General features: G+C 34.3%; 1 protein-coding gene across 6 annotated transcripts in view; it reads left to right on the top strand.

Moving 5' to 3' along the window:
- The window catches only part of CCDC91 (coiled-coil domain containing 91), a 289046-nt gene that overhangs the window by 106774 nt on the left and 156828 nt on the right, over nucleotides 1–25444 (top strand). For all 6 annotated transcript variants that reach the window (XM_032855169.1, XM_032855168.1, XM_032855167.1 and 3 more), the window contains one exon: nucleotides 13055–13162. In XM_032855169.1, the coding sequence (XP_032711060.1) occupies nucleotides 13055–13162 (108 nt within the window). The remainder of the gene's footprint in view (nucleotides 1–13054; nucleotides 13163–25444) is intronic.

Raw genomic sequence — 25444 nt, 5'->3', positions numbered from 1 at the left:
GAGAAATACTCTAACAGAATTTCAGTGACTGTAGGATGGACTTCTCTTTGTTTTTGAAAGTTAAAAAAGAAACAAAAGTTTTAGCTGTGACCAAAAAACTAGAATTTATTCAGCATTAGGTTTTTTTTTCCTTTTTTTTTTTTTTTAACTTGTGTCCTGTTTTTCCCAATGTGGGATTAGTGATCACAGTAAGAAAAATCTTCTTTATAGTGGAGGATTGGTATAATAGCAAAGAGGGACTATCAGAGAAAGTCATACATGGGGAAAATACAGGTGTATTTGCTAAAACAGATATAATTCTGTAACTTAAGGAATAAGGTGTCTTATTTTTTAAAGAGAAAGTATCTTGCTCTCCACCTCTTACACGGATGTGTTTGTTGCTTCTCTTTTCAGAAGTACCTCATTATACAGGGATTCAGTTAATGTGTGTGTATAAGTCCTTGATCTAAAGCTGTTTTTCAGATGCTGACACATTCTTAAAATGAATTTTCTTTTTATCCTAAATAACTTTTGGAGAGAATTTTCCAAAGAAAGCTGTAGTTGACTCAGTGTGCTGAAGTTCAAAGCTGGGACTATTGCTAACATGCTGTTACAGTGAGTGGAAAGTACTCAAGAAATCAAGTTCAGCATGTTGTTTTTATTTTATCTTACTTTGAGCCTAGTTCATTAAAAATTCCAGTTTGACACAAATAACATAGGAACATATTTCTCGGTTAACATTTTTGTTTTGCCACTGTACACAGACAGTGACAACAGACTCCTCCCCGCCTTCCTTGTCTGCGTGTGTGTGTTTGTGAGTGTGTGTGTGTGTTGTGTTTGCTTTAAGGTAGAGAAGTTAGAAAGGGTTTTCCCTTTTGAAAATTTTCTATACCAAGTTTTTATTTTCATCCTGAAGTTACATTTACACGTTATTTTCTTGGTTCCATCACAATGTGTGTATTTTTAAGATAAATTATTTTCTATTTTTGTTGTTTAAATGTAAGGAATTTAGATATCTTCCAAATCATAGGAAGCATGAAAAGTATTGAAATTTATTAAATTTTGACGTAGTTGACAGATTAGCAAAAATGGTGATCAGAATAGCCTGAAAAAGGCAAAAAAGAAAAATGCAAACACCAATTAATTTATAACTGTACTGACTTAACATGTATTATATGTCTAGACCCTCTTGTGGGTTCCTCATCTAAATATTTTTTTGTGTCAGTTTTTTGGTGATACGAAAATCAGTTCCTGGTCATCACATTGATCTTAAAACTAGAAAAGTTTTATATGCAGACTTCTCAAAATTAAGAGCTTTCTTTTCTCCCCCTGATGTTTTGTGTACACACATTTTGCCAGGCAAAGTGTATTTACAAAACTATATCTGCATATCTCAAGGTGTCTCCACTAAAATAGACATTTAGACACACACACACCCATTCCTCTTTTACTTTGTTTCTGAATCTTGACTGATGTGATGATCTTTAAATCTGTATATTATAAACCAGATGCTAAAACCTAAAGAGTGCTTGACACGTGAGTAGTGCTTAAAGTACTGTATTGACTATTTTAATGAGAAAATAAGTTTCTAGAGTCTAGATTCTTGATTCTTCTCTAGTCTAAGAACATCTCAGAAAGAGAATTTTCTGATATATTTGTTTTCTCTTCTTATTGTTTAAGTATGAGAGTATTGGCTAAGATACACCAGAGTTTTAATGTATTGGGCACATGAGGTGTTTGCTCCTCATGGTAGAAAATGATACAAAATTGTTACATAAACTTAAGTTTTTCTGAAGTTATCTTGATTAAAAATCTTGATATATTCATTTCCCATGTTAACGAACCTCAGCTTTATTGAGAGTGTCCGTCTTCTGCATTTTATGTAAAGTTTAAGTATGTCTGAACTACCTTTTGTTAAGGATTGCTTTGAATTTTAGCAATGTACCATATGTTAAATGCTGGGGTGGAGTATCACATGCCTGCTGTATTCCATTTTTCAAAGGCATCTACTTGCTAGTATTTTATTTGAACTCTTGAGTTGTTTGTACTGTTTTATAAGGGAGAGCATATTACATCTAGGAGACCAGTTTTTCCCAGGGTGTAGAATTACTTGTATTGTATAAAGTTCTGCTCCAAGGAGGGGGGAACAACTTTGTTTTCTTTTCTTTTGATATTTTTCCTTGATTAAAGATTGCTGACTTTTTATGCAGAGAGGGGAGAAATAAGTATTAAGATATGTGAGACCTGTCATATATCTTTTTTTTTTAGTTCCATTGTTTTGTTAACTCAAAGGTATGAAATAAATTTATAGTTTCAGTTATTTGATTGAACAAGGATTCTCATAAATTCCAGCTTTTATCGTGTGATCAGATTTTTCCTGGACAAATACAGATGTTTGCTGTTGCCAATAGACTTTGGCCTAACAGCATGCTAGATACTAGTGATTGGTTTGGAACTAACGACTTGGCTTGTCCCTTCTTATCCCTCCCACCAAACTTAACCTCAGTAGAGGATTGAGAAAGTTTGGTAGTTGAGAATAGTTCTTGTGTGCCTTCTGAGTTTCTTGGGCTAAGCCAGAATTTTGTATGCAAGGCTATTCTTGTGGTTTTTCCAGCCAGGCCAAAACCAAAACGCATTGGAAATCTTGCAGGAGAACTTGTTCTAGTATATATTTAAAGCTTGCTTTTTTATACTGTGACTGGTACATCAGCCTGACAGTCAAAGGAATGAAGGGAGGAATACTTCATACTGTATTGAGGATATAGATTTCAAGTTTTTGCTGCAGAGCAGATCTTGAAAAATACCTCCAAAGTTTAAAAAAAAAATTAATGAGTAGGATTTATGTAGTTAGCTGTTTCTTAAGACACATAAGACCTGCCTTTTCCCCATTGGTTATTTTTGGCTTACCTTCTAAAATGTACTTTGAATGCCATAGGTTCACTTTTTATATTTCATTAGGTTAATTATTTATAACTACTATTGATGAGATTTGAAAATTTTATCAATATCAGCGCTACCCACCTGGGTTTGTTGATTAATTACAGATTTTTGTTTATTATCATAAAAATCCGGGCTACTCTGTCATAAGTATCTTCTATCCGGTAAAATATCGTCTTTCCGCATTGACCAGATGAAGCTTGACCTGTTCTCATGGGATAGTAAGTTTTTTCAAATCTTCCTTTTATCCAAGCTTATTCAACAGGTTTCTATATCTAGTAATGATGCTGGAAGAGTGATTATATAGTAGTATCTATAGAAGGTATCATTTCTGTAACTATTCCAGTCAATGTAGCATATCAGTTATGTGGTTCTTAATCTCTTCTTATTCCAGTGAACTGAATTGTCATCAAGGTCTATCTGGATTCAGGCATTTTCAGTCTTACTGCCTGAAAAGTGTTATGTAATTAGACTTCAGGGGAAAAAATTGATGCGTATGTGTTATAGATTTGTTGTTATTCATTTTTTTATTGGCCACCAATATTCCAGTTAGTGAAAGACTGCATACCATAGCTCCTAGAGGCAGAAAAGATAAACTGGTGAAAGTTATTCATATACTCATTTAATTTTCCAAGTCCACATGAGGGTATGTACCCAAAAAGCTGCTTTAATTTTTTAAATCTTTTGCCTGTTTGAAAGGATGTAAGAAAGGAATGGTTAGCTGTATTCTTTCCTCTGAACTATAAAACACAGACTCTGAGGAAGGAAAGCAGAGATATAATATCCAGTGAAATGTTGAGATGTCTGTGACATTTGTAATTAGTGTGCAACCCAGTATCAGAATAGAAGGCTGGATTTGATTTTATCTTTAAGTTCTTGTTAATCAGCTTTGGGGATACTTGATAGATAAGAATATATGTTTTTATACCAAGGATTAATTTTTAGGCCACAGGAGGATTTACTCTATTATTTTCAAAATATTTTTTGATGAGGTAACATATATATGCAATATAAAGTTCAAAAGATATAGAAGCACCAAGTTCAAGGGTTATTCTATTTTTTGTTTAGCAGGAAATTCATGTAACCAAATGTTTTTAGTAATTAATCCACTGTAACAACCTAATGTAGGCTAATGTTCAGCCAGCAAGCACCACTTTGTGCCATTTTCTAATAGTGAAGTACCTCTATAGCAGTTAATATATTAATAGTTCTTGTGAACCACTTTAATCCATTTTGGGGGCTTCTCCCTCATCCCATACAATCAAGCTGGAGCTTGGCATTGGAGGAGGCCCTTGACATCTGATCTCTTTTATGGGGATGGGATTTCTGATTGTTGGGTGCCCAGTCCAGTAGATTTGAAATATTTTACATATCACTTTAAATATTATCACTTTTGTAATATATGGCTAACTTTTAACTGGAAAAGAACCCAGTTCAAGGATCTTACCTTATCATCAATGTTATTCTTTTTATGATCAAAGGAAAATTTAATCTTTGTCAATATGTCCTCTAATAAAATTTGTTTTCATGAAACCTCTCATCTCTCTTCATGTTGATAGCTTTAACAGTGGGAAAACATGTTCTTTTCTAATCTTTGAAATCTATATTGGGTGAATGATGAATCTTGATTAATTTGGAGGAAAATTCTTTACTTTAATGATCTTAAATCTGGTAATAAAACAGTAATATTGATCCTAACTTGAATCCACATAGCATCAGTTTTATTTGTCATGAGAAAGTGAGGAATTTAGTTCTCAGATACCAGCAAATGGTTAGAACAATCTGATTTTGAAGTATCAATATAAAGAATTAGATTAACGGTCATAATTTCATAGAACTCCTTTATCATTGGCAGAGATGAAACTCTGTTATTCTCCCCATTTATGAGATAAGGAATCTGAGACATAGAGAAGCACAGTGCTTTATCAAACACATATAGGCTGAGGAGAAGTTTTGTATAAAAGCCAAGCATCTCAAATCTTGATGCAGGATTCTACTCAACAAATTACCCTGCCTCCTTGGAATATTAATGCATGTGCATTTAAGCCAAATATTTCCAACATTCAGATGGGTTTCTTCTTTTCCATGGTCTCTGATTTATCAGAAAATCAGATGCATAGTTCTTCAGTGTAACCAGGTGCTTTGTTTAGGCATAATTCATTCTTTCTTTCTTTCTTTCTTTCTTTCTTTCTTTCTTTCTTTCTTTCTTTCTTTCTTTCTTTCTTTCTTTCTTACTGAAACTGTAGCTCTTACTGAAGTCACAAGGAACAATACCGTGGCATCTGAGGGTGAGGCATATCCATGTGGCCACTTTTCAGAAGTTTAAAGTATCTGGAGGCAGACATGCAGAGCCTCTGTGCTGTGCTTAATTTTAGAAACTTCTTAATTTTAATGTGTTGTCCATGGCACAAAAGAAATTTTCACTGGGAGACTTTTGTGGTGTTTGAGGTAACAACTCTTATGTTACTAGAATCCCTTAACAACAAGGCCAATAGGAATGATTCCCTCTGTCCTGAAGATTTTCTTTGGCTTTCACAGCTTCCAAAGCACTTTATAACATGGCTAGACTATATTGAATTTCCACGTTTAGACCTACACCCATAATTTAACATTTTTCTTTTTGAATTGTATAGTACCACGGCACTGTAATTCAAATACATAGAAAAACCTGAGGATCACTGCAATTCCAAATACTTGAGCACTGTAAAAGTATAAACTTTCAACAGACTCAACATGACCTTCTTAATTTTCCTTTTTTAAATGAAGGGAAAGGAAGAAAGAAATCTTTTTTTTTTTTAATCCATTTTTTCCATGATTTTAGGTAGTCGTTTCTGTCCCATTTTCTGAAAAAAAAGTATGACTAAGTCCATCACTATCACTCCTCAGACATACTTTGGAAAAACATGTACCTTCATTCTCCAAGGGTTGAATTTCCAGGGCCTAATTTCTGCCAGCCTGGGTAGTAGGAGACCATGGACCTACACTTGAATTTGGAGCCAATTTTGAGTAAATGAAAGCCCTAAGTTCAGATCAAAGTCTTTATTCTAGAGAGTTATTACTCCCTACTCATTTTTACAATGCACTTTTAAATCACCTGTCAATGATAGGATTTAATTACATTATTTCTTTTTGTAGCCCAACAAAATTTTCTAAAATGTCTAAATGTTGTTTTCAGGGATAGCCTAATGTTCTCTTCTAAGACATCCATATAATATACCTTAACTGGATTACTAGGTCACTGATCAGAAAGCTTTAAATACATACATACAGGGGCACCTGGGTGGGTCGGTGGGTTAAGCCTCTGCCTTGGGCTCAGGTTATGATCTCAGGGTCCTGGGATCAAGCCCCACATGGGCTCTCTGCTCAGCGGGGAGCCTGCTTCCTTCACCCTCTCTCCCTTCCTGCCTCCCTGTCTGCTTGTGATCTCTGTCAAATGAATAAATAAAAATCTTAAAAATAAATAAACACATACATACATGTGTATTATTTGTTTGTATGACATGCGATATTTTTTCCTCCACACTACAAGCCATCAGAGCTATAGATTGTTGTCTTAGACCCCAAAATTGGCAAGAGCTAGTTTTTGGTTAGTCAAGAGTTGTTGAACATTAAGACGAGTTAGAAACCAAACTCAACATTTGGAGCCAAATCTAGTTAGCTGCCCTCGTTTGGACACGATGTCTTCATTTTTACAGTCTTTGTTCCCAGTTAATTTATAAAATGGTTAAACTTGGGGTGCCTGGGTGGCTCAGTGGGTTAAGCCTCTGCTTTCGGCTCAGGTCATGATCTCGGGGTCCTGAGATCAAGTCCCGCATCGGGCTCTCTGCTCGGCAGGGAGCCTGTTCTCCCGCCGCCCCCCCCCCCGCCCTGCCGACCCCCGCCTGCCTCTCTGCCTACTTGTGATCTCTCTCTGTCAAATAAATAAATCTTCAAAAAAAACCGGATGAACTTAAGTATTCTAGAAGAACTGCTTGCAAATAGAGTATCCAGATGAAGTTCAAGTATGTATTACTTGCCAGGTATACTTATATCTGTGGCACTTTTTGTGAGAATATGAAAAACTCAGTTTGTTCTTGTTAGGATTAATCCTTCATTACCAGAGAGGAAAATTGCATAACTCTTACTTCTACTGGATAAAAAAATTTTTATGCATGGTATGTTAATTATAAGTTTCCAATTTACTTGTATATGAGTAGCCCACAAAGATCAATGCTACATATTTTTATTCTTTCACAAATTGTCCATTGATGGAGAACTTTGATAGTATTTGAGTGCTTTTGGTACTTTGCAGTGCTGTTCAAAAATACTAAAAAAAAAAAACCAGATTATAGATGCTTCCTTGTTTAAATCTTTTAGGGGTTTTTCACTGTAGTTAGAATAGAATGAAAATGCCTTTTCATGGTTCTCCATGATTCTGGTCCTCTACCCACTTTTCTGATCTCTGATTCACTTTTCAAGTCTAGGGGTCAATAAGAACACAGGCCCTGTGGCGAGAAATTTGACCTGGTTACGAATAAAAAGAAGTCAACAATAGCTGAGGCATCTAATGGAATTCTCTAGTTCATATGATCCACACTGGCCTTTTTGCTAGTTCTTGAGCTCATCAGCCTTAGTCCTGCCTTGGACTTTGCACTCTTTTCTTTGATGGAAATGTTCTTCCCTCAGATATTCTATATGACTGAATTTTTGTTTGCTGGTGGCAACTCTTATTTGTGCCTCTCCATAGAGCTCTTTCTTGACTAGCCTTTCTAAAAATTTTCTTTTCCATTTTTTTGGGTCCTTCTTATCGTGTTTTTTTTTTTTTTTTTTTTTTTTTTCCTTTTATAGCCAGTAACCCCATCAGAAGTGGTTTGCTGTCTACATTTCAAACCTCCTTGTCCTCCCCACTCTCTGCTTCCCCTCAGCAGTAATGTAGTTCAGGGGAGTCAGGCTCATGTCTGTTTTGTTCACTCTGTATCCCCCACTCCGAGAGCAGTGTCTAGAATGAAATGTGCATTCATTAAATACTAGTTGAATAAATGATGAATGAACAAATAATTGAGTGACTTTACAAATAGAATATGTGCTTAGTTCATGAAGAGAAATCTGCTTTATTGGGTTGAAACAGATAAGACAAACCAGGAGCAAAGTGGGTGGATCTGAATTCAGTTCTTTGTTCCATTGAGTCTTTTCATGTGTGTTGGGGTCGGTTTCTTAACCCCAGTGTCTGTTTCTTTATCTGTAAAACAGGGATGTAGAGTTCATGGGGAAAAAAAATGGATGAATTAGTTGGTCAAAATGACTGAGATTCATCATTTTTCCATGTGTATCTCAGTCAGGGGGCTCTCCTTTTGAATAACAGACTCACTTCCAATATGTTAGAAAAGTTGAGGTTATATTATAAGATGTGCTAATAGTTTAATAGCCTTGCAAAATTTAAAGTAATATTTTATTAAGTAAAGAGCGCTTCACTAGAAAAAAAAAAAACACATGAAATTATCCCCTCAGAGTTTTAACTTACTCATTTTCCAGATACATTTTATTTTGCTTATTTTATTTTTGGTTGAAATTGGAAAAGATCTGAAAGAAATTTTTGAAAAGCAAACTGTAATATTTTTTTCAAGAAAGGTGAAATTGTGCTTGATTTCAAATGATGCTTTACAATAATTAATCTATACTACTGTAGTCCAAAAGCTGAACTAAGAATATAATTACAGACATCATTGACATCAAAGTTTTAATAGTTTCTCTATGAAGAGGCAAATAATCAGGCTTGGACATGCCAAAATCGTGACATTTCTGCAGTTCATTCAACACATATTTGTTTAATGTCTTCAGTGTGTTAGGTACTATTGTAGATGTACTGAGTAGGCACATGAGTGAATTAAACAAAGACTGGCTTAAATTTCAGAGGGCTGTTTATTCTATGTTTTGCTTCCAGCTTGCTCCATAGCTTTATACCTTTCTCCATTTGTTAAGTTACGACTCAAGAGGATTGATAAAGAAAATTTGGGGGTGGCTTTTAAAAGTCATCTAATTACTGTTGACTAAAATTAGCTACAACATGTTTGGAGGTTATATACTAAATACCAACATGACATTAATGTTTTGGACACCATCTGGTTCTTTAGAAACATCTGCTTTGCAAACCTGGACAAGCTATTTAATTTGATGAGGCTAGATCAAATCTATAAGAATTGGGCTATTTCAAGGGAGAAGAAAAACTGTGGATATGCTGAGACAATGGACTGTAGTTTAGATTGTAGTGGTCTACTTTGGCTATAGTTTTTTAAATTCCAGCATATATTTAATTCCATTAAAAATATGTATCTACAGCTTATGGGTAATGGTTGGGTGGGGTGGTTTTGACTTAGTCTGTTTGTTTTATATGGGTCTAATAATTGTAGAATTTGTAGTATACTTTTCTTCCAAGGATTTTGCAGCCTTCACACACCTTGTATTATTTATTCAAAATTTCTTCTATGAGGTAGAAAGGATGGACATTTCTAGTTTAAAATGATAATTAAAAAAACTAAAACCCCTGGTATGATTAAATATACTTAGCAACAAATTTGGTAGAAGAACTTGGTAGTTATAATTTGAAGCTTAGTGCACTTTCCAGTGAATACTGCTACCATTCACACTATTATATTTTTTCTTTCAAGATTTTATTTAAATTCTAGTTAGTTACAATATGGTGTAGTATTAGATTCAGAGGTAGAATTTAGTGATTTTTAAATATATTAATCTTAGTACAAGAATCCTCATTCATCAGATAGCTCTTGCATTGTCTGCTATGTATAAGGAACTCTGTAGAAAGCTGTGATGTCTAAAGATGAGTAAGTTAAGTATTTACATACTTAAGTAAAGATGAGTAAGTTCCTGTATTAAAGGAACCTGCAGTCTTATTTGCATATTTCAAATTCTTCTTAAGTATGGTTATTGGTTTTCCTTAAGCTCAGTGAGTTAAATCCCCTGGGATGACACTGTCCATCTCTGATAGAACTGAGGCTAAAACATAAATATGTTGAAAATTAATAATACTTTCCCTACCTTTAGTAGCATTTTATCATTATAGGATATTTGTGTATATCTTTGTTTTTCTGCCTCTGCATACAATGAGGGTCTTAATGCTTTTTATATTTGTTGAGAATAGTTGAAAATAGTTTATAAAGGAAATACTTTCAATTTTTCTTTATAGCGTTGTTCCTTTTATCTTTGATGTTTATGGACACAATTACAGATGAAAATATAAATTGCAGGGAAATTTTAAGATTAATGCTCATTTCTATACTTAAGATACACAAGAAATGTAAAGGCAGTTATTATGGTATATTATATTGGAAAATAAGTATCCAGTTATATAATGATAAATCATGCTGTAAAAGCAGATGGCTAGTATCAATTTGTGCTTGTAGTGTGTCCCTAATGATTAATGTTATAGTTGTAAGAAAAATGTTTGGAAATTACCTCTTTTATTTGGATTGTTGACACTAATAATACAATGTTCAGTAGTATTAACCCAATTTTTAAACAGTCTTGTTATGCATACAAAATTTTAAAAATATTTGGCACCTGCTTATTTTGCTACCTTCTTGCCTCCACTCTAAACTGCAACTATTCTTATCTATTTAATAGTCTTTACATAGAACAGTGAGCCTTATAGGGAGGCTTCAGGCATCTTTTCTTTGATACATACCTCACATATAGCTATGGTATGTGGTTACTTAGAGAATGTTTCTCTTCCACAGCAAACTGAACTCAGTGAGGATAGACTTTTTTTTTTTTTTAATCTTTGTATTCCTGGTACCTACCTTCATATATCTTTTGTAGATGGGTGGATTTAAGTAACTGAATGGTGCTAAGATGAGAGGTTTAAGTAATATAAAAGGCTGGTCACTTCTGCATAGCTTTTCACCACACTCCATAACCATAGCTTTGACTCTTACTTTTTTTTTTTTTTTAAACTCTTACATTGCCCTATCATGCTTGCCTCCTTCCTTGGGAGAGAATGAGTATGTGGTGTACAAATCAATCACTAGAAAAAAATGCTATTCCATTGTGCTTCCTTTTTTTTTTTTTTTTTAGATTTTATTTATTTATTTTAGAGAGAGAGCACGTGCACATGTGCAAGTGGGGAGAGGGACAGAGGAATAGAGGGGGAGGGAGAGGGAAAGGGAGAGAATCTCAGGCAGTCTCAGGGCTGAGCACTGGGCTCAATGCAGGGGCTTAATCTTACCACTCTCAGATCATGACCTGAGCAGAAACCAAGAGCTGCAGGCTTAACAGCTGAGCATCCAGGCGCCCCTCCATTGTGTTCCTTAATTATGGTGATAAAATGTTTTAGTTCATTAACTTACCTGTTTCTCCAAAGGATATAATCTACTAAAAATCTATATAATTCCACTGAAATTGGGTATTTAAACTGTGGGATTATTTGAAACCATGGCAAATAGCAAAGTGAAAACAGTTCTTCCCATTAAGCAAAACAATTCTGTCATATCCAAGACCCAAAGAGAGAATGGCATTTTTCTATCTACAGGAGATGTCATGAATAGACCCAAGAGAATTATCATAACTATAATGTTCTTTAAATTTTCTGAAGTCCAACAAATAGAATATTGTATTTTGCCAATGGTAAATAATAATTTTACATTATCTAGTTACAGTTTAAGAGGTTAAATTTGGGGCCTTACATAAATTTATGATCATGGAATCTTTAAGAGGATATCTAATGTATACATTGAAGGGCTGAAGCACCTCTCTTAAGCGCTTCTCTAAATATTAGTTAAACCTCAGTCAGAACTTTATTTTCCCTTACTAATTTGCTAGTAATTATGCAACTTTAGAGTGACAATTATTGAATTATAGGAGTGGTAGAATCATCAGACAGTTTAACATTTGCAGAAGAAGGTTAATTATCTGAAAATTTGAGACTTATCCGGAGCTTTAAAAAAATATTTTTGTCTCAGTTTTTAAAAATGTGTGCATATTTATTTAGCTCCTTAATGCATGTTGTTTCCAACCAAGTAAATCTATTTTCAAAACAGAGATTATTTAAGAGATTTGGCTTATTTTTCTTTTCTTGGTGAATGTGCCAAAGGTCTGTTTTCTATAAGACGTGTGTCTGTTTCAACTTACTATTTTGATTATGAGTAGTTTATTATCCAGATAGACCTTCAAAAATAGAATATTTGCTAAAGAATTCTTATGTATATGGTTGAGTACATATTTTAGAATGATTTAGGATTTATAAATAGCATGTAATGTAATATTGGGAACACGTTAAGTATAACATTAAAATGTATTTAAATGTATTAAATACATTTAAGGTATTTAAAGTATTAAAATGCTTTAATAAAAAGGAAAGAAAAAAAGATAATGTTCTAAGCATTTCCAATAAGGAAGTGAGTGGGTGGAACGTCTTCAAATGCTGATTTGGCTTCCCTTAGAACAGTGTTAACGTCTTCATACTTTACTGACTCAGGTTCCAGCATTTACATTACCCACTTAAGTTTGTCCAGTCTCCCAAGTTTTATTACTTTTTATGAATACTGCCTTGAGATTCTGACTTCCAAACTTTGACTTCTACCTTTTTATATTAGGGGTGTGAACTTCCTGGGGGGCAGTTCTTTTATGTATGAAATTGCTCAGAGTTTCCATCTGCTTTTACTTGCCTTGTGGTCTTGAAGATCATGCTTGGCCCATGGGATATTACAGTGTGCCGAGAGGATGTGGAGTTTTGTCAGCCAGTGAAATATGTCTTTTTTTTTTTTCTTTCTTTCTTTCTTCTTCTTCTTTTTTTTCTTCAGCGGCTTTCATACACTCCTCATCCTGTGTGGTCTTCACTAAACTGAATTTATATTTAACAGAACTACTCACCCTCTTTATCATCTTCTATGACTTGGCCTTTTCCAAGGAGAAGGTGTGTGGAAGTAACATCTGAGCCAAAAAACTAGAGCGTTGGCAATAGGAAAACCTAAAACCAAAAGCCTGAAATATGTTATATATGAATGTGTTCAATATTCACAAATGTGTAGTTTGTAATGCAGAAGAGTATCATATTTCAGATACGTACAACTGTCAAAAAAAATGTTCATGCCAACAGTAGACTCCAAGTGTTGTCTGTGATCCAAATGACTTTTTTGCTTGTTTTTAGGCACTACTGCAGTCTTCAGTTAAGCAACAAGTAGAAGCTATTGAAAAACAGTACATTTCTGCAATTGAGAAACAAGCACACAAGTGTGAAGAGTTGTTGAATACTCAGGTAATAAAATTGCACATCCATTATATATTTATACTTTTTTTCTGACTCTCCTCCCCTGAGAGCTGTATAACTGTTTATTCAGTTTCGTGCCATTTACTTTCCTTGGTGTATTTTGGAGAAAAAAAATATGGTTATGTAAACTTAATGTTAAAGTTTGGGAATTTCATGAAAGACTAAAAATAGAGCTAAAGCCCTAAAATATGTGACTGTCCCACAAATTAATAATTCTTATGTTAATTTCTGGGTTATGATATTATTCAACAAATGACAAGGACAAAGAGATCACTGAATGTATTATGGCATGTGAAATGGTTTTTAGGATTATAAGATTTATAATTAATACTTGAATTTTTAAAGGCACTTATTCATGTTTGAGTACCTTTTGCTACATGTAGGGATTGGTCTCTATTTGAATTTTTTCGTGGAATTTTTTGTTTCTTTTCTTGATTTAATGTCTTAGAAGACATTAAAGACATGATTAGCCGATTTACACTGAACAATCAGTTGAAGATCATTTATGGAGGTGTCATAGTATGAGTAATATATTCGAGAAATTCCCAGCAACACTTGTAAATAACATAAAATATGGTAGGTGAGAATAAAACCAGCTTTATTTACTAGAACTTTTTTATATCATGGTAGGAAAATATACTAAGAATTTGGAAAACAAAATTAGGGGTAAATTTAAATAGAGACTTAATATGCCACCCCATCACTGAGACTGGGGTCAATTCTCTTAAATTTTTTCAGTATCATTTTAATAAATGGCTTGAAAGGAAATACATGGAATTTTATAAATTTAAAATAACAATTATATTCTTATGGGTGGCGAAATACCAGGTTGTCAGAAGTATGAAGTATATGACTTTGTAAATGGACAGAAAAATCACCGAAATAAATTAAGGTCACAGAACTGTGAAACAGCAGAAAGCATGTATTAGCCAAGGCAGGCCGGTTAAACCCTAAATGCTCTGACTTCTCACAGCAAAGATTTATATCTTACCCATGCTACATATATACTGAGGATTATCTTGGGGCTTTGTCCCATGTCGTCGTCCTCCCCGTAGGAATTGGCCTGGTAGTGTAGGTCCTATGTGGTTCATTACCTGTTATCATTGCAGAGTGAAAAGGAGCCCAGTCAAATTTCCTACTATTAATTCAATATTCTGGACTGGAAATGATACTTCCACTCTCAATTTATATCCATAGTGCTCCACCTCATCATAATGGGGCTAAGTAGTGAGATCCTACTACAAATCTGAAAGGGAGAGAGCAGGAAATACTTGGTAAGCAGCATTAGTTATACCACAGTTGGCTTTTATGATTGCCAAATATTCCCAGTCTCCATCTTACAGGCAGATTTACTCAGCCTGTCTCTTTGGGAGATAATCTGAAAGTTCTGACCAGCTATGGCCTCAATTTCAAAAGTCCAGAATCTTTAGATGGTAGGTAGGGAATGATGTACCCCAGTCTCTGTATTTGGTATACAGTGGCAAGATAAAGGTGTTTACTATAGTCACTCTCAAGAAGAATAAAGAATCAGAAATGTACAGCTATCATTAGTATATAGCAATTCTGAAATCTCAGTGGTCAGATTAAATAAGATCTCTGTTATGGGAATAGGATTGATCTTTGAATGACCATGATTCTCTGTTCAGGGTTTAGGCATAGGTTTTCTTCTAGTCCATTGTTCTTTATGATCTTATAGATTTTAAGTTTTCAGTATCTTTGTTGGCTATCCCTGAGTATTGGTGATTATACCATTTCTCAGCCTGCTTCTTGATTATAGAGAATTGGGAGGCATGGGTCATTTTAGATAGCAAATAGTGAGAGTTCAGGGTAATGGTTCTTTTGGCTCCTTATCTGTTTGATTACAATCGGCTCCATTCATCAGAGGCAAACCCACAGTTATTTTAGAGACCTACTGCCTACATTTAATATACTTATATGTGTTTTGTGTCTTCCCGTTTGTCTTTCTCTTTTTTTCTGATTAAAAATAACTTCATATAGCAAACATGGGTTGAAGAAATTCCAGTGGTCTCTTTTCTCCAAACCATTTGTCCCAAATGAAAATATATATAGGACAGTCACAGCTTTGTTGGGTCTGTGCTTGGAGACACTAATCGATTAAATCTTGAACAGTGGATGTGACTAACACATACTTGGTTTAATACTCACTGTAAGGTTGAATTTAGTTGGTCTTTGTTGCTCAAAGACCTTCTCAGCTATTTCTTTTAGAAGTTGAGGTTGGGAAGGTGGTTATTCCTGCAAGTCCTCAAATTTCTGAACTTTTTCTGTTAACTGTAATTCAGTTCTTGTGAATTGTCTTTTCTTGTGTATTCATTGCTGAATTTGTCTCTTTCTTATATTGCCTTGTCAAAAATAGCCAATAGCAGAGCTAATAAATGAATTCAGCGCAGTGGCAGGTTAAAATATTAACACACAAAATCACTCATGTTTCTATACACCCTCAATGAATATCCAAAAAAGAAATTAAGAAAGCAGTTAAGTTTACAATAGGATCTTAAAGAATAATATTCTTAGTGGTAAATTTAACCAAGGAGGTGAGAGACTTGTCCATTGAAAACTACGAAACTGGGTGAAAGAAATTTAAAATAACGTAAGTAAGTAGAAGGATATTCTGTGTTCATCAGTTGGAAACACTGGGTGAAGAGCAGTCCAGCACTACCTCAGGACACATTGAGGAGCAGAAGCAGTTCCGTATGGTGAAATACTATTAAAAACCAGGCACTAAAAGGGGATATGATTATAGGTAAAATCATGTAAAGTGTAAAATTGGTGATCCCACACTTGTATTCTCTAATCATATTTGAAATTTGAAGTTAGTAAATTTAACAAAAATAATAGCTGGATGGTTCCTTAGAAATAATTTAGTTTAGCATTCATGTGTATGTGTGTGTGCAGGCACATGCATTCATACCTTTCTCTCTGTCTCTCTCTCTCTCTCTCTCTTTTTCAAATTAAAGATTTAAGGGAAAATCAAGTAAACATTCAGAGTAATTGCAATCAGGTGTTCTGAAATCTGACTCCCTGCCTTTGTCCCTTAACGGTTTACTATGTAATGTCCTTAGCCTCTCTGTGCCTCATTTTTCTTATCTTTAGAGTGTATACACAAGTAATTCTTACCTCATAGGATTGTCAGGAGTATTGTATGACATCAGATTTACATAGTGCTTAGAATAGAACCTGGCACATTCTAGGTGTTCAGCTGATACTGACTGAATTATTATCATATTTTTTATTATTGATCACAAGATTTCTTGGTCAAGGTACTCCCAAAACCAGGGTTAGGATTCATGTTTCCTAATTTCCAGGCTATAGAAGAAAGGTTACTTACTTGTAGTTCATATATTATCTGTGTTTGATTTTGAAAAGTCAACTTTAAATTTTTACACATTTACTTTGGGGCCTTGTTTAGCATTTGAATGCTAGACCAAGCTTTTGTCCTTCCCTCTCTTCCTTATTTAATGTGGGCCTTTTATATGACTGATATTCTCCTGGATTATATGGATATAACATGAGCAGGACACAGTCCTTCTATTAATATTAAGCAGGTAAAAATCAATGAGATTATTGTAAAACTGTGGTAAGTTATGATGAAATAAATGTTATATTAAAGGGGTATATAATTCTTTCATATTGTGTGAGGGACCACTTTAGTGGACTAATGATGAGATTGTTCAGGGTTCATGGGGCCTAAGTGATGTCAGAACTGAGAATTCCACATGAGAGCGGTAGATGGAATAGCATATTCACAGTCTGTTAAATGAAAGAGTATAACGTAAATGTTTGACAAGGGGGGGCTGACACTATTTGAGACTACGAAATGAAAGATTATTTTATGCCACAGAAACAATAATAAAGGACCTTGTCTGCCATGTTGTCTGACAGGAAATTGGGAGCTGTTAAAAGACATTAACTAGAGAAGTGACATTTGTTCAGATCTGCATTTTAGAAGTATTACTCTAGTAAAGTTTAAAAAACACTTGATGGGAGACAGTATTAGAAGCATATAAATCAGTTAAACAGCTATTACAGTTATCCTAGTGAGAGAATGGTGGTGGCTCAAAATAAGGTGGGTGTGTGGGAAAGAGAGGTTTTAATGGTTTTGAGTCGTATTAAGGGAACAGAAACCAGAGAATTTGTGGGAAGAAAAGAGAGGAAGTAAATGTTGACTGATAAAGGATATAATTACACATACACAAGCACACACATTTTATATACCTAAATAGGTATTTATGTACATGAATATGTTTTTGTGGTTGGTGACCAGATCTTTGGTTTTGGCAATTCACTGAAATAGGAAACTTAAGACCTGCAGCATGGTTAGGGTTGAAAATTTCGTGTTTTAGATATGTTGAGCTTGTATGCCTGTGGAATATTCAAGATCAGAGTTCATAAGAGAGTTGAATACAGAGTTTGGAACTATGAGAACTCTTTTAGTGGATGAATTTGGAAGTCATAATTATGTAGAAGGTCAGTGAAAGTATGTCTGTGGATGATACCAGAGACTGTATAGAATGAGAAAATAATTCCACCTAGGGTCCTGAGAGACCTCAATATAGAATGGATAGGCTAAGAGAGCTTATGAAGGAAACTATAAACTGGCAAGAAGAAAAGGAGGAAACCAAGTGCCTAGTATACCTAGATCATGAGAGAGAGTATTTTATAAAAAAAGTTGAGTGGGTAACATTTTCAAATAATGCAAAACAAGTAAGGTATGGATTTACAGATGATTGCTAGATAGGACAACAAGAAAGTCAGTAAGAAATAGTTTTGGTGGAATGGTGGACAAACAAAAGTGGATAATCAGATGAGGAAAAAAAAAAGGAGATGAAACAATAAAAACAGAAGACAAGTCTTTGGGAAGCTTAGATGATGAACATAAGAGAGCACTGTAGGTGGAGGGAGCTATGAAGGGGAAAATTTTCCCTCAGATATTTTGGCCTGGAAGTTGAGCTCATTTTAACACTTATGGATGAGAGCCAATCTTAGAAAGCCTAAAGATATAAGAAAGAAAAAAAACTGATAGACCAGAGTCCTCAGGAAAGAGGAAGTAATAAAGAAAGTTAATCTTTATTAGATGAGAAAGCATTTGCATGTATGCAAGTGGGAGTTTGTACGTGTGGGTGGAGGGTTGTATATGTGCATAGATACAGATATAATTTTAAATATTATTCATACTTTTGAATTGTAACATTCATGAATTTTATTTCTGAGTTCTTCTCCACCAGCACTTGTAAAATCCAAATTTCTGTGAAGGATATGTACGACATACTATTTATAATCTTTTAGTGCTATTAACAGATATAATGTGGAAAGTTACCCAAGCATACCAAATAAACTATCTGTATTATTACTTTGTCCTTAAGCTTTTTTTACAGAAAGAAAACTAAATTTGTCTTTTTCCTGCAGTGCCTTGTCAAAAATGTCTACAAATGATCAACACATGTTTTTAACATATTATCTTCTAGTGTCTTCCCTTAGAACTGTAAGTACTCATTTCAATTGAGTACAGAATGTGAATTCTATGAGAGTTAGGTAATGTGCTTATTCTGTATTTTACTATATCCCCAAAGCCCGTCAGTTTCTTGGTATTTGCTCTAAGTATAGTAAAATAGGCTTGTTATTGAGAAATATATACATCCATGTATCCACTGTCACAATCAAGGTATAGAACATTTCTATCAACCCAAGAAATTCTCTCTTGTCCTTTTACAGTCATCCCTTCCATTATAGCTCTAGACCTAGGCAACCAGAGATCTACATTTTCTCACTATTGATGAGCTAGCTTTTATAATTTCATAAAGATGAAGTAAACTATGGATTTTTTTTTTATATCTGTCTGCTTTGGTTCAGCATGTTTTTTGAGATCATGAGGTTACTGTATTAGTAATCTATACATTTTGATTGCTGACTGGTATTCTGTTATATGGATATATAACATTTTGTTTATCCATTCACTTATTCCTGGACATTTAGATTGATTAACATTTGGGGTTGCTGTGAATATTTACATGAAAATCTGTGTGGGAACATATGTTTTTTTTTTTTATTATTTAAAAATATTTAGGTATGGAATTGCAGGATCATATGGTAAGTGTTTAACTTTATAAACAACTTCCAAACTGTTTTCCAGAGTTTCTTGACATGTTATATTCTCATTGTAATGTATGAGAGTTCTCTTTGATCTGAAGCCTATCAGCACTTGGTATTGTCAATGTTTTTCATTTTAGCCTTTTGTTTTCTTTTGAATGGGAAATGGCATCTCATCTCACTGCATTTTCTGAATAACAGTTGATAATAAGCATCTTTTCATGTGCTTACTTACTATTTGTGTTTTCTTTTGTGAAGTATATATATGTTTTAATCTTTCATTTTATTTTATTGTCTATCTTCATAATTTTAGTTGGTTTTTATAATCTAGATATAAGTCCTTTGCCATAATATGCATTATGAATATTTTCTCATTTTCTGGTTTCCTTTTCACTTTCTTGATGGTATCCTTAGATGAATAAAACTTTAATTTTGATGAATTCAAACATCATTTTTTCTTATGGATCATACTTTTGATGTTGTATCAAATCTTTACCTAACTATAAGTCACCATGATTTTCTCCTATATTTTCAGTAAGAAGCTTTATGTATTTTCTTAGGTTATGTATGTGATTCATTTTTTAATTTGCTTGGGGATGTAATGAGATAGTTGAAGTTTCCCCCCTTTCCAACAACTTCCAATATGAATATCCATAATGATTTCAGCACCATTTTTTTAAAAAATAAAATTATCTTCTCCTTCAAAAATTGCTAGAACTCATACAGGAATTCAGGAGAATGGCAAGATATAAAATCAATGCAGAGAAATCAGTTGCATTTCTGTGCACTAACAATGAGACAGAAGAAAGAGAAATTGAGTTGATCGCATTTACAGTTGCACCCAGAACCATAAGATACCTAGGAATAAACCTAACCAAAGAGGCAAAGGATCTGTACTCAGAAAACTCTGGAACACCCATGAAAGAAACTGAGAAAGACACAAAGAAATGGAAAAATGTTCCATGCTCATGGATTGGAAGAACAAATATTGTGAAAATGTCTATGCTACTTAGAGCAATCTACACTTTCAGTGCAATCCTTATCAAAATACCTCAGTTTTTATCACAGAGCTGGAACAAATAATCCTAAAATTTGTATAGAACAAGTAAAGACCCCAAGTAGCCAAAGGAATGTTAGAAAAGAAAACCAAAGCTGGGAGCATCCCAGTGCCTGACTTCAAGCTCTATTTCAAAGCTGTAATCATCAAGACAGTATGGTACGGACACAAAAATGGACACCTAGATCAATGGGACAGAATAGAGAACCCAGAAATGGACCCACAACTCTGTAGCCAACTAATCTTCGACAGAGCAAGTAAGAATATCCAATGGAAAAAAGACAGTCTCTTCAACAAATAGTGTTAGGACAATTGGACAGCCACATGCACAAGAATGAAACTGGACCATTTTCGTATACCACACACAAAAATAGACTTAAAATGGATGAAAGACCCAAATGTGAGACAGGAATCCATCAAAATCCTTGAGGAGAACATAGGCAGCAACTTCTTTGACCTTGGCTGCAGCAACTTCTTGCTAGACATGTCTCCAAACGCAGGGGAAACAAAGGCAAAAATGAACTATTGGGACTTCATCAAGATTAAAAAGCTTTTGCACAACAAAGGAAACAACTGACAAAACCAAGAGGCAACTGACAGAATGGGAGAAGATATTTGCGAATGACATTACAGATAAAGAGCTAGTATCCAAAATATACAAAGAACTTATCAAACTTAACACCCAAAGAACAAATAATCCAATCAAGAAATGGGCAGAAAAGGGACGCCTGGGTGGCTCAGTTGGTTGGGCGACTGCCTTCAGCTCAGGTCATGATCCTGGAGTCCCAGGATCGAGTCCCGCATCGGACTCCCTGCCCAGCGGGGAGTCTGCTTCTCCCTCTGACCCTCCCACTTCTCTTGCTCTCTCTCTCTCATTCTCTCTCTCTCAAATAAATAAATAAAATCTTTAAAAAAAAAAAAAGAAATGGGCAGAAGACATGCACAAACATTTCTGCAAAGAGGACATCCAGATGGCCAACAGACAAATGAAAAAAATGCTGAACGTCACTCAGCATCAGGGAAATAAGAATCAAAACCACAATGAGATACACCTCACACCAGGTAGAATGGCTAAAATTATCAAGTCAGGAAGTAACAGATGTTGGTGAGAATATGGAGAAAGGGGAACTGTCTTACACTGTTGGTTGGAATGCAGACTGATGTAGCCACTCTGGAAAACAGTATGGAGGTTCCTCAAAAAGTTGCAAATAGGGCTACCCTATGACTCAGCAATTGCACTACTGGGTATTTACCCCAAAGTTACAAATGTAGTGATTCGAAGGGGCACCTGCACCCCAGTGTTCATAATAGCAACGTCCACAATAGCCAAACAATGGGAAGAGCCGAGTCCATTGACAAATGAATGGATAAAGAGATGTGGCGTGGTGTGTGTGTGTGTGTGTGTGTGTGTGTGTATAAAAAACATATATACACACACATATAAATGGAATAGTACAATATTATGCAGCCATCAAAAAATGAAATCTTGCCATTTGCAATGACGTGGGTGTAACTAGATGGTATTATGCTGAGTGAAATAAGTTAATTGGAGAAAGACAATTATCATATGACCTCACATGTGGAATTAAGAAACAAAAGAGAGGATCTTAGTGTAAAAGAGGAAAAAATAAAATGAAACCAGAGAGGGAGACAAACCATAAGAGACTCAACTATAGGAAACTATAGAGGGTTGTTGGAGGAAAGGGAGGTAGGGGAATGGGGTAACTGGGTGATAAGACAGTAAGGGGGACACGTGATGTAATGAGCACTGGGTTTTATATAAGACTGGTGAAAAAAAAAGTATCTTTTCCTTCACTGTATTACCCTGCCATCTCGGGAGAAGATCATTTGACCATGTGAGTACAGATTTCTGGACTCTTAATTTTGTTCTATTGACCTGGTATTTTTCAACCTTGGCAATATTGACAGTTGGAGTTGCATAATTCTCTATTACGGAGGGCTATCTTGTGTGCTGCAGGATCTTGAGCGGCCTCCTTCATTCCCACCCCATGAGTGCCTATAGCATGTGCTTCAGTGTGATAACCAGAGATGTCTCCAGATACTGCTAGATGTCCCCTGGGAGAATGGGGGTAGTAAACCACTATTGGATGAGTACCACTGCTATGATCTAGTTTTCTATCTGTACACCAATACCATACTCTCTTGATTAGTGTAGCTTTATAATAAGTCTTAAAATCATGAACTTAAAAACTTCAATTTTATTCTTGAAAATTGTTTGGCTAGTCTAGAGAATGTGCGTTTTCTTATACATTTTATACTCAGTTTGTCAGTTTCCATTAAAAAAAAAAAAAGCCCAGTTACTATTTATTGGGATTGCATAGTCTATAGGTAAATTTAGAAAAAATTGTCATCTTATACTCTTACCTTGATTATTTTATTTCTTTAGTTTCATTGGCTTTCTATTCTCACTTATTCCAGTATCTTAAAACCAGAAGCTTAGGCCACTGATTGAAACTTTTATTTTTAAACCTAGGCATTTGGTGGTATATTTCTTCATGCACTCTAGGTGCATGTCTCACTTATCTTTTTAAGAGAGAGAAGATGGGGGGGGCAGGGGCAGAGGGAGAGAGAAAAGAGAGAGAATCTTAAGCAGGATCCACGCCCAGCATGGACCCCAACATGTGCTCAATCTCACAACCCTGAGATATGACCTGAGCTGAAATCGAGTGAGATACTTAGCCTACTGAGGCACCCAGGCATCCCTTCTCACATTTTCAAATGTCCTGTTTTCATTTTCAGTGAGTTAAAAGTACTTTCAATTTTTCTTTTGATTTCTTCTTTTTTTCATGGGTCATTTAGAATTATCTTATTTAGTCTTACAATATTTGTGGTTTTCCACATGTATTTCTTTTATTCATTTCTAATCTTGTTCTAATATGGACAGAGAATATTTCATGTAATTTAAATACTTTTTTGAGATTTGTTTTATAGCCCAGTATATGCTGTCTTGGTAGATGTTCCTTATCTACTTGAAAATAATGTGCATTCTTCTGTTGGTGGAGTTTTGTTCTTGTTTTTTTTTTTTTTTAATAAATGTCATTTAGATCAAGTGTTTTGATTGTGTCTTTCAAGTCTTCTGTATTGCTATGGATTTTCTTTCTACCTGTCTGCCAGTCAATGAGAGGAAAGTGTTGAAATAGCTGACTGTGCTTATGGATTTGACTAGTTTCCCTTGCAGTTCTATTTTTTCCTAGGAATTTTGACATGCTAAACATTTTGGATTGAGTCCTCATCACATAATTTTTCCTTTAACACCATAAAAACGCCTTTTCTCTGATAATGTCATTATGAAATCTACCTTGTATGATATTAATATAGTTTTTCCACCTTTCTTTTTATTATTGCCAGAATAATATATTTTCCCCTATCCTTTAACTTTTTTTCCTTATTTACTTTTTCCTTTATATTTTTTCCCCTTTACTTTTAATCTATTTCTGTCTTTATGTTTTAAATGGGTTTCTTGTAGAAAACATGTAGTTGGATCTTACTTCTTTTATCTAATCTAATAACCAGTGCCTTCGTTTTGTGTTTTTGAAACTCTTTACATTTAGTTTGATTTTTGAGATTTTTGTATTTACAGTGTATCATCTTGCTATTTGTTATCCTGTCTGTTCCATGTTTTCGTTTTTTTTTTTTTTTTCTTTTAATGCCTACTTTTGGGTTATTTTAATGACTTCACTTTATGTCGTTTGTTGGCTTATCATGTAACTCTTTGTTATTTTGTGATTACTTTAGGGAAAGTTGGTGGACATTTTTTGAAAATGGATAGATAACAAATATTTTAGGATCTCTGCTGAAACTATTTAACTCTGCCAGTACAATGAGAAAGCAGCCACAAATGATGTGCAATCGAATGGCCATTGCTGTGTTTCAGTAGAAGTTTATTTACAAAATCAGGCTACTGATTTGATTTGAGCTGGAGACCGTAGTTTTCCAAACCTCTCTGCTCTAGCAGGACAGGAACTGTTGTAACTTGGAGAATTTAAGGATCTTGAGTTCTTAATTTCCTCTTTATGGTATATTTTTTTCCTCAAATTTGCTTTATTGTGAAAATCCCTTAGATTCCATGTTAATAATGTTCCTTTCCTGCAGAGTCTGATACATTAGTACTACTGGGTCAAAGGAATATGTGAACTTTATGAAATTGGCAGTATTTAGCTATTTTTAGCCTACAAACCCAGCATTTTATGTGCTTCAACCTATTGTATTTTTAACAAGAATCCAGGTGAGTATTTTGTTTCCACAATATTAGAAAACATCATTTTGGACAATGTTTTCTAAATTTCTTTATAATGAGAATACTGGGGATATTTGTTTATTACTCAGATTAACAGGATTCTGCTCTATTAATTTTTATTCTTAATGACTTAGTTGGAGCCCACCTATACATATCTTTAAAGGCAAATCAGGGAATACCTATGAGAGAACTTAGAGAGACACTGTTTTATTATTGCCTTTATAGTGTTGATCTTCAGCACCTCTTACTCTTAATTTCTCATCCTTCAGGTTTCCAAAATGCAGAGGAAATGTAGTAGGAAATTACTCCACTTTTTTAGGTGTCTTTAACCTCAAATCACTTAAACAGATAGTTTGGAAAAAAGGACATGTAATTTTTGATATCTTTGTGGACTAAGATGTCACATCAAATGATGTCTTTTATTCTTTATTAGTAGTTTAGATTAGGGTAACTGTGTAATTTCTTTGTACTTATTTCTAAAAATCTCTAAATTAGAGTTAATTGTAGTATTGAACAGGTGCTATGTAAGGATTAAGTGAAGCAAAGTGCCAGTGTATAGTAATTATTCAATAACCAGTAGCTAGAGTTTTGTGGGAAAATCTTTTGATTTGATTCCTTTGTTTTTTGTGATTACAGTTATGCAAAGGATGTCCAATATCCTGCAATACAAGAAATAGTTCACTCATCCGTTGTTATTTTTTAAGGTTTTCTATTTGAAAGAATGCTTAGTTTTTAACCTAGTTACAATTTCTGTTAGAATTTGGTAATTGTTTTTTTTGAAAACATAATTTCCATATAAATTTTGGAAATTTTCTTCTCTACCAATTTTGAGACTCTGTATCACAATTTA

The sequence above is a fragment of the Lontra canadensis genome, unplaced genomic scaffold (genome assembly GCF_010015895.1).
Source record: "Lontra canadensis isolate GAN:19392208 unplaced genomic scaffold, GSC_riverotter_1.0 scaffold9, whole genome shotgun sequence".
NCBI lineage: Eukaryota > Metazoa > Chordata > Mammalia > Carnivora > Mustelidae > Lontra > Lontra canadensis.
Note: the sequence above shows the minus strand (reverse complement) of the source record. Positions and strands in the feature narration are given on the sequence as shown.